A 12,858-nucleotide genomic window follows, 5' to 3' on the forward strand; every position below is an offset into this window, starting at 1 on the left:
TTCATAAATTTTACTATGATAAGTGAGTGATAAATGATTTTATGATTAACAAATGAAATTGCTAAATTTAGTGCTCCATTAGTTGTTTTCGATGTTATACCAACTTTTGTTTCTGTGCTGGTGATATAGTGTGATATCCTTACTGGGCTAGTGTAGCTCATCTTTTATTTAACTATTTCATATCAAGAGGATCAGGTTCCAGAACCCGATCCGCAAGAAGATTGTGAGTAGATGCTAGATATTTTCTATTTTCTAATTGTTTTCTTATTTCTCGTATTTTTTTCAAAGAATAAATTTCATAATGTTGTTCAGTACTTTTAAGTTATTATGTAAGGAATGTGAACCTTAACCTTTTATTTCACTTCCGCACTTAAAGTTATTATATATTTTCTTTTAAATTTTCAGGGTCGTTATACAAATTATATGTGATCCCATAAGTGACATTGTCCAACTGGGATAAGATATTTACTTGTCTCTTTTGGAGGAAATTAATGAAAGTTGTGAGAACGAACTTATATTTCAGTTCTACATATCACTCACAAACTAATGGTCAAATAGAACAACTTAATTAATGTTTGGAAATGTATCTTTACTGTATTACTTATCATTAACAAAAAATTTGGGCTAAATGACTACTTGTGCAAAATGATGGTATAATACTTCTCATCACATAAATTTGAAAATGACACACTTACAAGAACATTGCAGGTATGTTATTCCACACTTTCTAGATATTGTACTCTTGATTTAGCATCACCTTCAATAGAGATATTCTTGTCCAAAAGAAAATATGCCAATAGAACCATCGGACAGTAACTCTTGAATGCACAATTAAAGATTAAACAATACTCATATATCTGTCGAAGTAGAGAAGCTCTAAAGTTCAAGACCTGGTGTTACTCAAACTTCAACCGTTCAAATAAGGGTTCACAAGACAAGGTGAAGGGTCTAGATTATTTCCTTACTGTTATGGTCCTTTGTAAGTTATACATAAGATTGGAATATTAGTATACGAGATTCAACTGTTTTAAACTCACGATTTCATCCCATTTTTCATGTGTCCCAACTTAGAAGATATGTCATTATCAAATAGGAAGGTACTTTGTTTTTCGTGAATAAATCACTAAAAAATTTCATGTGAAATTTCAATAATAAATTTTAAAATTTATCAAAATTAGTAAAAATTTAAATAGTATGAAATTTTATATAAATTATACTTTTTTTTTTATTTAACGAATTTTCGTTCTGAAAAATGTTTCAACAAGTAATGCGTTTAATAATCCCACACTCCCTACTCCTCCCTCCCTCCCGAAAATGTGAAGAAAAAACCCTTCCCCAAAACCCTATCGTCTCTCCAATTTTCTGAATCAATGGCTTCAACAATCTTCTCCACGATGTTGAACAACTCCTGTAACGTGAAACCTCGAACAGCAACGAACGCAATTATCTCACTGATACGAACATGCCACACGGGATCAGCCACGACGACGACGGAGAAATCTGCAAGTAGCAATCTCTTCTCAAGGTTAAATCCTATTAGCCACCCACACGACAGCGTGGTTCCAGTTCTTGACCAGTGGGTTCGAGAAGGGAAGAAGATCAAGTATCCCGAGCTGCAGCGCATCATCCGCGACCTCCGGTCCCGCAGGCGTTACAAGCACGCGCTTGAGGTGAGTCGGTGTACATTCTTTTCGGGGAGAGTTCCTGTTTGGTTGCTAGGAAATTGTGGGGATGGGAATAGAAAGTGTTGGAAAATGTGGTCGTTTGTCAAAGAATGAAAGTTCAGTTTGATTGAACTTGCAGTTGAATTGACATTGGAAAAAATTAGTGTTCTAAATCAATTCTATGTCTGATTCCTGAAAAAAGAGTGTGACCTATTATCAGTTATTTCCAGGATAGCAGAAAATTTGGAGCCTTGGCTAATTTGAAATCTACGTAAACTATCTGATGCTTTCATGGCGATCACTTGGCTGTCAAGTCGCGTAGCACGATGACAGATTTCTTTATCTAAGTAATGATTTCGCTCATGGAAAAATTTCGTCGAGAAGGGACTGAAGCATTGAGGCTATATAAATTTAAACCCAAAGGTTTAGGATCAAATATGTAATTTAACTGTGGAAATCTTTATTATGGAAGCTTATCAGGCGTATAGATGGAATATGCACAATTTTTCTCGTAATTTGTCAAGAAGAAAATGAGGACGAAATGAAAAAAGAAAAAATTGATTATAGGTGATTCTAGCAGGATGGATGCACCCTCTAAAACCCACCTAGAGTTTTGATCATGACAAGCTGCATATCTTAAGAATTAAATTCCCTTAAGCAGTTTGTCATGTCCCAGAGTTCCCAGTGTAGGTCTGAGACTCAACAATGGATGTGTTTCTACTTGTGTCATGGTTCTCAAGAACTTAGTGGGTGAACATTTTTTACTCTTATTGGGATCTTGATGTTGCAGGTTTCAGAGTGGATGGGTAGCAAGGAACTCCATTACTTTTCATTAAGTGATTGTGCTGTGCAATTGGAGCTGATTGGGAGAGTTCGGGGACTAGATTCTGCAGAGAGGTACTTTAGTAGTGTGACAAACCAAGATAATGCAGAGAAAGTCTGTGTCTTTGGTTCTCTTCTTAGCTGTTATGCCAGAGAAGGCTTAGTTGCCAAGTCTTTATCCCTTGTGCAGAAAATGAAAGAGATGGATTTCACTATCCCTACTCTCAACTACAATGATCTTATGTGCCTCTATAAACGTACCGGTGAACTTGACAAAGTGCCAGAAGTGCTCTTGGACATGAAGGACAAGGGTGTCTCCCCTGACAACTTCAGCTACAGAATTTGCATCAACTCATACGGGCTGAGGTCTGATTTTAACAGCATGGAGAAACTTCTGCATGAAATGGAATGCCAGCCTCACATCTCCATGGACTGGACTACTTATTCTATGGTGGCTAGCTTCTATGTAACGGGAGGTCTAAAAGAAAAAGCAATTTTCTACTTAAACAAATGTGAAAAGAAAGTGTTTAAAGATGCACTGGGTTACAACCATCTGATTTCACTCTACGGAGGTCTTGGAAATAAAGAAGAGATGAAGAGGCTGTGGAAGCTTCAGAAGGTTGTGTGTAAGAAACAAATCAACAGGGACTTTATAAACATGATGGGTTCTTTGGTGAGGCTTGGGGAGCTTGAAGATGCCGAAGTGGTGCTTGAAGAATGGAACTCGTCGTGCAAATATTATGATTTCAGAGTCCCAAATGTGCTTTTGATTGGGTACTGTCAGAAAGGATGGGTTGAAAAGGCTGAAGAAGTGCTACGTGACATAATCAAGAAGCGCAAGACTGCCTCACCAGATAGTTGGGGGATTCTCGCTGCAGGGTTTGCCGATAAGCATAAGATGGAGAAGGCTTGTGAATGCTTCGAAGAAGCTCTGGCTGTACATGCAGAAAACAAAGGGTGGAGACCAAAACCTAGCTTGATGATCAAGATATTGAGTTGGCTTAATGACAATGGAGACCTTGAAGAATTGGAAGCTTTTGGCACCAAACTCCTGAAGACCAAGGTTCAAATAGATAGGCAAATATATCATTCTTTAATTAAGACATATATTAGATGTGGGAAAGAAGTAGATTTTCTGTTGGAAAGCATGAAAGCAGATGAAATAGATGAAGATGAGGAAACAAAGAGGATACTCGGGTCAAGATAGCCGAAGTTTCATTCAATCATTGGTTTCTTCGGATCAGTTTCGAAGTTCTTCTCCAAACATTGTTAATAAACCTCCGTATCGGTCTTCCGAATTATTTATAGACCGTGTTATGTTACGTAATAATTATATTATTAAAAATAAATTAGATGATTTAGAACTGAGAGATATTGTGGTTTGTATGTTAAGTTTGTATATTCTAAAATTAGGTAAAAAAATTTAAATGGAATATAGAGATCCCTGTATATATTTAATTGATTTTAATAATATAAAAATTCAGTTATTATTTAAATGAAATTAAAATAATTGTAGGTGTTCTCAGGCCCGATTGTGTCTTCTTCTTCTCCCTGAAAGTAGCTAGGCCCATTCGCAATTAATCAGAACCCACCAGCAGTACTAAATAGCTCGCTCTGGGATCTTCCCTGTTCCCAATTGTAATCTCGGGAACAAACCGAAATGGGTAAAGATACAAATGGTTCTCTGCCGGAGAAGGGAAAACATGTAGAGGAAGAGAAGAAATCAAAGGGGAAAGGTGGAGACAATTCAGGCTCGGAATCTGAGGAAGATAGAAAAAACAGTAAAACCAAGAGGAAATCCCGGGGGAACTCCGATTCCGATTCGTCGTCCGAGTCTGAGTCCGAGGCTGGTGGAGAGCGGAGGGTCAGCAGCAGAAGGAAGAAAGAGAGGAGAAAATCTGATAGGAAGTCACGGAAGCGGTTCAGCAGCGACGATGAAGATTCGGATTCTACTTCAGCTTCGGAGTCGGAGTATTCGTCTGAGTATTCGGATTCGGAGGAGAGCGAGAGCGAAGAAGAGAGGAGGAGGAGGAAGAGGAAGCAGCGGAGGAGAAGAGAGCGGGATGAGGAGCGGGAGAGGGAGAGGGAGAGGAAGAGGAGGAGGAGAGAGAAGGAAAAGAAGAGCAGGAGGAGAGAAAGGGAGCAGGAGAGAGACAGGAAGAAGAAGAGGAAAGAGGAGAAGAAAAAGAAGAAAAAAGAGAAATTGGAGAGAGGGAAAAGAGGCGCCGTCACTAATTCTTGGGGAAAGTATGGGATCATCAGAGAAACTGACATGTGGTACTGATGCTCTGTTCTTCTTCTTCTTCTTCTTCTCGTTTAAATTTGTTGTTATCTATTCTGTTAATAATGTTTATTCAGTTTTCTTTCGATTGCTAGCTAATTCGTAGTTCTTACTTTTATATCAGATTATATGTACAATTAGAACACGATTTTTGGTATTTTAGTTAATTTTTAGCGCAGTCGAGACAGTACAAAGTAGAATTAGCTAGTAACTGGGTGGAAAATGACCCAGGCTGACCATAATAGTTTCTTTGCCATCTATTCTCTGGATATTGTCATCGAAGAGAGATTCTTTGCTTCATTCTTTTTCGTCACCTTCCAATGATTCTGTCTCCTTGTTGTTCTTCTCATGTTATTATCTATAACTTGCAGGAACAAACGACCAGAGTTCACAGCATGGTTAGCAGAAGTAAAGCAGGTATTTCTTGTGCTTTAATGTTTTTCTGTTCCTTTGCCCCTGACTCTAATATAATTGATCTGCCATACCCTGCCTCAAAAGATTTCACTTTCTTTCTGATAATATGGTTTTGTTGCATATGGTTTTTTGTTCGTCAGTTAGTTCTTATATTGTTATGCTGATTCGGAGGAAGTTCATTATACAAACATAGCTGATTTTCCGATAGCACACAAATTTACATCATCCTGCTACAAAGATTTTCGTTTTTCACGTTCATATGGCTGGCTGTGTTGCAAAACATGTTTATGTCAATTAGTTCTTATATTTCAATACTTGGAGGAAGTTGATTATATTGTATTTTGCTTTTTAATATGTCTTTAAAGGTGAACCTGGAAAGTCTGCCCAATTGGGAGGAAAAACAAATGTTCAAAGAGTAAGTAACTGTGTTCTTTTAAGATAACTATTGTAAGTAATTGTTGACTCTCTTTAAGATAACTACAATGTCTTTATAGTCTTTACTTCAGAGCAATCTTTTTTTTTTTTTTGAAATAAACTTCAGAGCAATGCTATAAAGGGTGTCAAAACATTGTGCCCAATATCTTATAATGATTATTGTACAGGTTCATGGAGGATCACAACACTGCAACTTTCCCTTCCAAAAAGTAAGGCCTGTAGATTTATGTTAGATTGTTGGTTATTGGTTGTCTCAATACAGTGCTCAAAGAGGTACTGAACAACTGTGCAGGCATTTCTTGTGCATTGTGTATGCTCTACCGTGGAATTTACTGTTTTTCCTTTTGTTGGAGAAAGAAAAAATATAAGGTCTAATTAGATCTAGATCAACGAATGCCCAATTACCGCCCTTCTTTTTGGGAGGAGTTAAAGAAAAAATACTACAACGCCACATTGTTTTGTATATTCATTTCATTTGTGATTTAGCAATTCCAAAGTTTTTTTGTACTTTTCCATAACATAAATATTATTTGTAGCTTTTGGTGTGAGAAAAAAGCTTGTGATGTTGTAGTAGGCCTCCGAAACTGACAAATAAATGGATGGATGTGTGTTGCAGATATTATAACCTTGATGCTTATTACAAGCACAAAATGGAAAAGGAACAGAAAAAGGGTATCAAAAAGGTCTTGGAGACAGAGCGTACTGTATTTAATGATGAGGAACAACGTCGGTATGTCACAGTGGATTTTTCATTTATTTATTATGAAATTGAAATCTTGGAGTGAAATCCTGTTCCAGGTTAAGCATTTTGCTTTTTAATTTTACATAAATATAGCTACTATTATTCTAGTGTGTCGGTCTTAATCTCGAGGGTTTAGAGATAGTAGCTGCTAATGTTATTGAAGGTTTTTGTTTGACTATACTGAGCTTATATGTATAATTTTTGTATCCAAATTGTTCCTTTATTTTTCTTTTATGATATTACCTCTATTCTCTAAGAAGTTTGTTTATAATTATTTTGAAGTTCACCGCGCTTGATAAAAGCCCCAAGTCTATTCAAACCTCTATTCCTATTTCCTATTCAATTTTTAAATCTTAGTTATGATAGGTTGAAATTAGTCATAACATATATTTTTGCATAATTAATCAATTTCGTATATGTATCCAATTCTACAATGATAGATTTATATTTGGACTTGTAAAGGCATGGATTTGATTGAAACTAGCTTCTTTCATTCAAGTTTCTATCAATCTTTACTGTGTTCCTACTCCTATTCCACGAATTTGGAATTTGAACCAAACTCAACGTATGTCTATTTATTGTGTCTGCCTGTAGTTTCTAATTCTCATCATCTGGTTAGAGATACTTTTTATCAGTGTGGATCTCCCTTGATTTGAGGGTCATGATCAATTTCTTGAGCAAACGAATAATTGTTGTCTGATTCTAATGATTATGCAACATTAGAGATAAGTATCGGCTTGTCATAAAGCAGAAAACCGAATGAAGATGTATTGCTTGGAATTGCAAATAAATGTCCAAGTTGATATATTCGTATATATATATATATATTATGATGTTCTATTTTATTTAATAAAAGAAATGCTAGTTCTTTTCTTTCTAACTTGAGGTGTCCATCCTTAGTTTCTTTAGTTTTTAATTCTCATCTATCTCCTTCAAGTTTTTGATAGGGAAGGTAAAAAGATAGTGTTTGTGGTTTGAACTGAAAAGGAAAAGAAAAAAGGGATAAAGAAGGTTAATAATCTATTGATTGGTCTCCGTTTGTAGGTATCTAGTACTTATAATAGATATAATTCATTTGTGGAATCTAAACATTTAACTTAACTGCATGTCTCTCCATCAAATCAAATTGCCAAAGGTGTGTGTGCATGAACTCATGCTAAACTTCGTGCCAGTCCTGAAATTTTAGATTTTGCCAGTAGAGTTGCCTCAAAATTTTATTTCTGAAACTGGTTGCTGGTTTTACTGTCCAGCAATGAAGTTGTGGGGGGTTTTCTAATTACTTTCGTTTGTCTTTCAGGTTAGAGCTGCAACAAGCACGTGAAAAGCATAAGGAAGAACAAGTGGAAGCTTTGAAGCAGTCTATGCAGGGTGGAATGGTAAACTTTTGTCTTACCCTCCGACTGTTGTTACTGTCTTTTCTTCCTTAGCCATGATTGCACCTCTTTAACTCTGTCAACATCGTAATATGTAGGCACAAGCAATGAGAGAGCAAGCTCAGCTGAGGGAAGAGATGGCGTACCAATACAAGCTTGGCAATTTCGAGGTTACTATATTGAAACTTCACTTGCTTTCTATTCTTCTTTGATATTATTATAACGAACAATTAGTCCTTAAAACTTGTTGATGTCGTCCTAATTTGATTATGCACGCACAGGCTGCAGCTGCTATTCAGAGAAGATTGGACCCAGATGTTGCCATGTGATACCAATGGCCATTTTTTTTTAAAAATCTACTACTCGATGCAGTTTATGTAGACATTGCCGAGTAATAAGCTGCATTTGGGTCTCTACTTGGCCAAGCATCAAATGAAATTCCCTACTTGTAGGATATCAAGAACAAGGCAGCTGGATTGATTTTAGGTTAAACTATTTTCTAGAATGCATTTTCATCTCCCATTTTTGCAGGTCTGTGGGAATACATTGGTTTAGTTGACATCAATATGCTTATTATCTATGCAATCACTGGAATTTTCACACACACAGTTAGATCGGATGCATTTTTTTCTTTAAACTGGATTTGATTGCTGGACAGACAGGTAAATTATCCACCTTATATGGTGGAAAAATTGGCAGTTTTTGCTGAATCACTGGCTTGAACGTTCCTTCACCAGTAGAAGTTTCAGAAAAAAAAGTAAAAGAAGAAAGAGCACAACCTTCTTTCACTGTGATCAATTTATACAAACAGTGTGAAGGATGAAATTTCTCATGTTTGTTCATCTTGAAATTGGTAATAACAAATTAGACCAAATAAATATTTTGGATATGTAAGCACCAGTATATATATATATATATACACGTGTGTGTGTGCGCGCGCGCACGTGTAATAGATTTTGTTTTAGATGAAATTACAAAGAAGTTTCTTTTGATTAGGATTATAATAGTACTCGAAAACTCCTGCTTCGCACCCACGTAAACTAAACAGTAGGAGGAAGAAGACGACCAAGAAAGCTCTGGTCACAAACCTGATATGTCAAGCGAGTTCTTTAGCATCAGAGCTAGGGTTAACCATGGAAAGACAGTTGGCTAAGAAATTCGAAACTGCAAAAAGGGCGGCAGATACTCTCGTTCTCAAGGGAGTAATGGCGACTGCAGATGAGAAATCATGTTGCCTTGACGCACTGAGTCAAATCAAGACTCTCCCTGTTACCTCTCGTCTTCTTGCTTCCACCAAGATCGTCAAACCCCTTCAAACTCTCACCCACCATCGCAGCAAGAAGATAAGATCCATAGCTTCTTGCTTGCTCCAAACCTGGCAACCCGTCATCAACCAGACCAAGATTAGTATCAGAACAAGAAGCAGCAGTACCACCGTCGTTGGAAACCAGAGAAAGTCGCCGGAGAAGAAGATCAAGAAAGAGTGGACGCAAGATATTCCGGTCCGGGGATGTCAATTCACGTACTCTGATGGTGCATCGCGGTTTATGGTCCGTGAACTTCTTGCCGAGGCTCTGTCAAAAGTCGAGATGGAGGTCGGCGACGAGTTGAGAGACTCAGTTAGCTGTTGTGACCCGGTGGAAGTTGCTGAATCGGTGGAGAGTGTCATGTTCGAGAAGCTGGGTGCTTTCAACGGGCACAAAACTGTTACAGAGTTTGCGAAGAGGACGAGGTACACACTGATAATGTTCGCCATGAATGATCCCAAGAATCAAGATTTGAGAAGAAGTGTTCTTCTGGGAGAGATCAGTCCAGAGAGGTTGGTGGGTATGAAGGCGGAGGAGATCGCGAAGAATTTTCACCGGCCGGGAGGGGAGAGGAAACAAGTTAGTGAATTTAAGGATTTGTTGAAGCCCGTTGCTGCATGCATGCACAGACTGGTTTCTTTAGTACATTAGATCGATCGAGATGGATTCTTCTTGTTCATGAAAGTACTTGTTACTGAATTAACTCTGTAAAAATTCCAGTGAGATTTTAGCTTCAATTATATGTGTATCACCCAAATATTACAATTCATATGTAATAATAAAGAAAAAAACTTAAATTTCATAAGTATTCATCGTGGTTCCATCAAGAAGATGAATGATCCAACCCCTCCTGAATTTTCTCCATTCCTTTTCTCCCATCATATCAAGTATAAGGATAGCTCGTATATCCCAGATCTGTCAAAGTACAGGCTTGTTAAAGTATTTCAAAACACCTCCATTCAATGCGGATGGATGTTCTTCCCTCCTTTCTTCTTCTATTGATGCTAAAGTCCCCGCCACACCCATGGAAAAGAGCTTCCTTGCTTCAAATTCATCAGTAGTTTCCAAGTTCTGTGTTTCTGAGCGTTCTTAAACCATCCACAAGTCAATGTATTCTCTGGTTTCCATCCCACACTTCACTCCTCCCGTTCAGTATGTACCGAATAAATTACAGTTTATAATACCCTTTTAAGTGGAAAACAAAAGGATTGTGTCCGTACCCGGTTTTAACATGTGATTTATCGAACTGAATGTGTCGAAGTAATTTTAAATTTAAATAATTTTAAAATAATTCAAAAGACCGAGTAGAATTTAAAATTAAAGAAGCATTAGACAGAATTAAAATTTTAGGAAGAAAATAAGATTTCTAAAAGAAAAGAAGAAATGAAGTCCTAGAAACAGAAGAAGAGAGATAGAGAGAATCATAAAAATAAGGTATTTAATTAAAAACTATTATTTATAAATATGAAATGATATTCGATAATTTTTACCGATCGTTATAATTATTTGAGTAAATAAAAATTCTTATCAACCGTTATAACTGTTCGTGATTTTATGAAATCTTAACGGAATATTAATAAAATATTTTAAAAATGAGTTACTCATTATATGTTGGTTATCTTTTTCAAAAAATTAAAGTAATTTCGGTTATATCACAAGTTAAAATTTATCTATTTACTTACAAGTAATTAGTTATATTATAAATGTGTACATATATATATATATATATATGTATATGCTTATTAATAAGAAATCATACTAGCTTTCCTAATATTCATTTTCAATCCCATTAACTAAAATAATTAATGTGTTTATCTTCCAATTATTTAGTAATGGTAATAATATATTTCTACACTGATTATTTTGATATGTTCCTGTTTTATCAGTAGAATTTTGTAGGCTTAATATATTTTCTTGCTACATGTTACACTATAAGTAATGCTCTACGTAAACTTGTTCAATTGATAATCACTGTCCGTGATCCAGCAGCCATGGATACACTCCAAGCTTTTCTTTCAGCTGCCACTTTTCTTCTTCTCGTTTCCTCAGCCGAATTTCATTTTACAGAGGCTTCACCACTTGAACCTAAAAATGGCACTACTCTTACGCTAAAACTCTTTCACAGAGACTCCCTAGAATCTCCTTTCTACCCTGGAAACCTAACTTTCCTTCAAAGGATAAGTCGCTACACGACATTTTCTGAAACTCGAGCTTCGTATCTCCTTTCCATGAACGCTCAAACCAACGCCGGCGGCGCCGACTTCCAACCCGACTTCATAGCGCCGTGGGTTTTGACCGACATGTTTGTCTACTACCTTGAGTTAAACATTGGCACTCCGGGCCGCCGGCTCTTACTGGTCCTCGACACAGGCTCCGGCATTACTTGGATTCAGTGCAAGCCATGCATCGAATGCTTTCCTCAAAAAGACGGCGTTTTCGATCCCAACTTATCATCTTCTTACCGAAAAATCAACTGCAATCACCCTCTCTGCAGCTCATGCGTTGATGGCGAATGCCACTACACCAGCCATTATCTCAGCGGGCAATTGACGGGAGGCGTTTACTCCACTGAAACTTTTAATTTCCAAGACATTAAAGGTAGCGACATTAAATACCATAACGTACTTATGGGTTGCTCCCATAAGAACAGGAAGTTCTCGTTCGGAGAAAACAACGTCGCCGGAATTGTCGGCATGGATATGACGCCGTACTCTTTGGTACGTCAACTCGGAATCTTCGTCCAGAACCGCTTCTCTTATTGCTTCCCCACCGTCTCGCCGGAAGGGAGATATCTCCCTACCCTTCTGAAATTCGGCCTGGACGTCGGCTACCGAGGAGGTGATGTAAAAACAACTCCGATTATAACCCACAAAAACACGGGTCGTTACGGTTTGAACTTGTTGGATATCTCGATCGCCGACAAGCGGATGAACTTCCCGCCGGGAACTTTCAGTCTTACCAGAAGCGGAACCGGTGGTTTCGTCATCGACAGCGGCTCTACTATGACCTACATTGACAGTAAAGTTTACTGGAAGATCCACGCAGAGTTCGTTGCTTACTTTGAAGTTCTGGGTCTTGAACGGTTCCGGAGAAAGGATTGTATAGAAAAGCTTACTCTGTGTTACGACATGCCCGACATTGATTTCAACAAGTTTCCATTGATGACTTATCATTTTGAAGGAGGTGATTTAGTAGTGGCGGCTGAGAATTCGTTCTTCATTGACTGGGAAGAGAAGATGTTCGCTTTAACAATACTCCCTATCAAACAGTTCAATATTCTTGGTGCTTGGCAACAGCGTAATACCCGATTCGTTTACGATTTGAATTCTAAGCTTCTCTGGTTCGTCCCTGAAAGGTGTGGAATCAGAGAATGATTTATGTATTTTGTTTTTATTATTATTAGTAATTTATTAGAACTAATTAATAATAAATTACCAATTTAATATTTTTTTATTTTAATTTTAATTTAATTATTTAATTAGTAAGATAAAGCAATTAAAATAATTAATTTTTTCAAGATTTTCTATATTTAATCCAAGTTAATTACATTGCACAATAATTTTATTATTGAAAAAAATTATCTTTACCCAATTTTTAATACATTATTTTAAAATATTTTAATTAATTTTTATACTATTTTTTACACTTTTAATTATTTTATTTTTAAAAAAAATTATTTAACCTCTCATTAATATATATTAATATCGTTCGTGATAGAATAACGTAAATTTAAATTAAATATTTGTTACAGTTTGATTGTATCAGTATCCATATTAAATGTTGAAGTGTTTAATGAAAATTTTAAAAAAAAAAATATTTC

At 36.6% G+C, this 12,858-nt stretch overlaps 4 protein-coding genes across 5 annotated transcripts; all 4 read left to right on the plus strand.

The window, feature by feature from the left end:
- The first annotated feature begins 1,241 nt into the window (after positions 1 to 1,241).
- LOC110812320 (pentatricopeptide repeat-containing protein At4g21705, mitochondrial-like) lies at positions 1,242 to 3,854 on the plus strand. 2 transcript variants are annotated; one of them, XM_022039072.2, is made up of 2 exons: positions 1,242 to 1,670; positions 2,455 to 3,854. In XM_022039072.2, the coding sequence occupies exons 1-2, from the start codon at positions 1,371 to 1,373 to the stop codon at positions 3,691 to 3,693; spliced, it is 1,539 nt and encodes a 512-aa protein (XP_021894764.2). In that variant the 5' UTR covers positions 1,242 to 1,370; the 3' UTR covers positions 3,694 to 3,854. The 2 variants fall into 2 exon arrangements, with proteins under 2 accessions (XP_021894764.2, XP_088075067.1); XM_088218941.1 differs by having other exon boundaries at positions 1,530 to 1,670; positions 1,895 to 3,854.
- Positions 3,855 to 4,040: 186 nt separating this feature from the next.
- Positions 4,041 to 8,335, plus strand: LOC110812338 (nucleic acid-binding protein). Its single transcript, XM_022039095.2, has 8 exons — positions 4,041 to 4,763; positions 5,139 to 5,184; positions 5,547 to 5,596; positions 5,784 to 5,825; positions 6,233 to 6,346; positions 7,656 to 7,734; positions 7,830 to 7,901; positions 8,013 to 8,335. The coding sequence occupies exons 1-8, from the start codon at positions 4,147 to 4,149 to the stop codon at positions 8,058 to 8,060; spliced, it is 1,068 nt and encodes a 355-aa protein (XP_021894787.1). The 5' UTR covers positions 4,041 to 4,146; the 3' UTR covers positions 8,061 to 8,335.
- A 140-nt stretch (positions 8,336 to 8,475) lies between these two features.
- Positions 8,476 to 9,803, plus strand: LOC148266550 (transcription elongation factor TFIIS-like). Its single transcript, XM_088218942.1, has one exon. It carries the CDS (start codon positions 8,865 to 8,867, stop codon positions 9,687 to 9,689), a length of 825 nt encoding a protein of 274 aa, XP_088075068.1. The 5' UTR covers positions 8,476 to 8,864; the 3' UTR covers positions 9,690 to 9,803.
- Positions 9,804 to 11,007: 1,204 nt separating this feature from the next.
- On the plus strand, positions 11,008 to 12,412 carry LOC110812242 (aspartic proteinase nepenthesin-1-like). Its single transcript, XM_022038969.2, has one exon. The coding sequence runs from the start codon at positions 11,030 to 11,032 to the stop codon at positions 12,410 to 12,412; it is 1,383 nt and encodes a 460-aa protein (XP_021894661.2). The 5' UTR covers positions 11,008 to 11,029.
- Positions 12,413 to 12,858: the final 446 nt, after the last annotated feature.

This window comes from Carica papaya, chromosome 4 (assembly GCF_054855325.1).
Source record: "Carica papaya isolate Zhongbai chromosome 4, ASM5485532v1, whole genome shotgun sequence".
NCBI lineage: Eukaryota > Viridiplantae > Streptophyta > Magnoliopsida > Brassicales > Caricaceae > Carica > Carica papaya.

Bases quoted from the DNA above. Each gene is read 5' to 3' on its own strand.
- LOC110812338 (XM_022039095.2), top strand. From the start codon at position 4,147: ATGGGTAAAGATACAAATGGTTCTCTGCCGGAGAAGGGAAAACATGTA. The intron at 5,185-5,546 runs GTATTTCTTGTG...ATGTCTTTAAAG, and splicing joins GGTTAGCAGAAGTAAAGCAG to GTGAACCTGGAAAGTCTGCC. The intron at 7,902-8,012 runs GTTACTATATTG...ATGCACGCACAG, and splicing joins ACAAGCTTGGCAATTTCGAG to GCTGCAGCTGCTATTCAGAG.
- LOC148266550 (XM_088218942.1), top strand. From the start codon at position 8,865: ATGGAAAGACAGTTGGCTAAGAAATTCGAAACTGCAAAAAGGGCGGCA.
- LOC110812320 (XM_022039072.2), top strand. From the start codon at position 1,371: ATGGCTTCAACAATCTTCTCCACGATGTTGAACAACTCCTGTAACGTG. The intron at 1,671-2,454 runs GTGAGTCGGTGT...TTGATGTTGCAG, and splicing joins GTTACAAGCACGCGCTTGAG to GTTTCAGAGTGGATGGGTAG.
- LOC110812242 (XM_022038969.2), top strand. From the start codon at position 11,030: ATGGATACACTCCAAGCTTTTCTTTCAGCTGCCACTTTTCTTCTTCTC.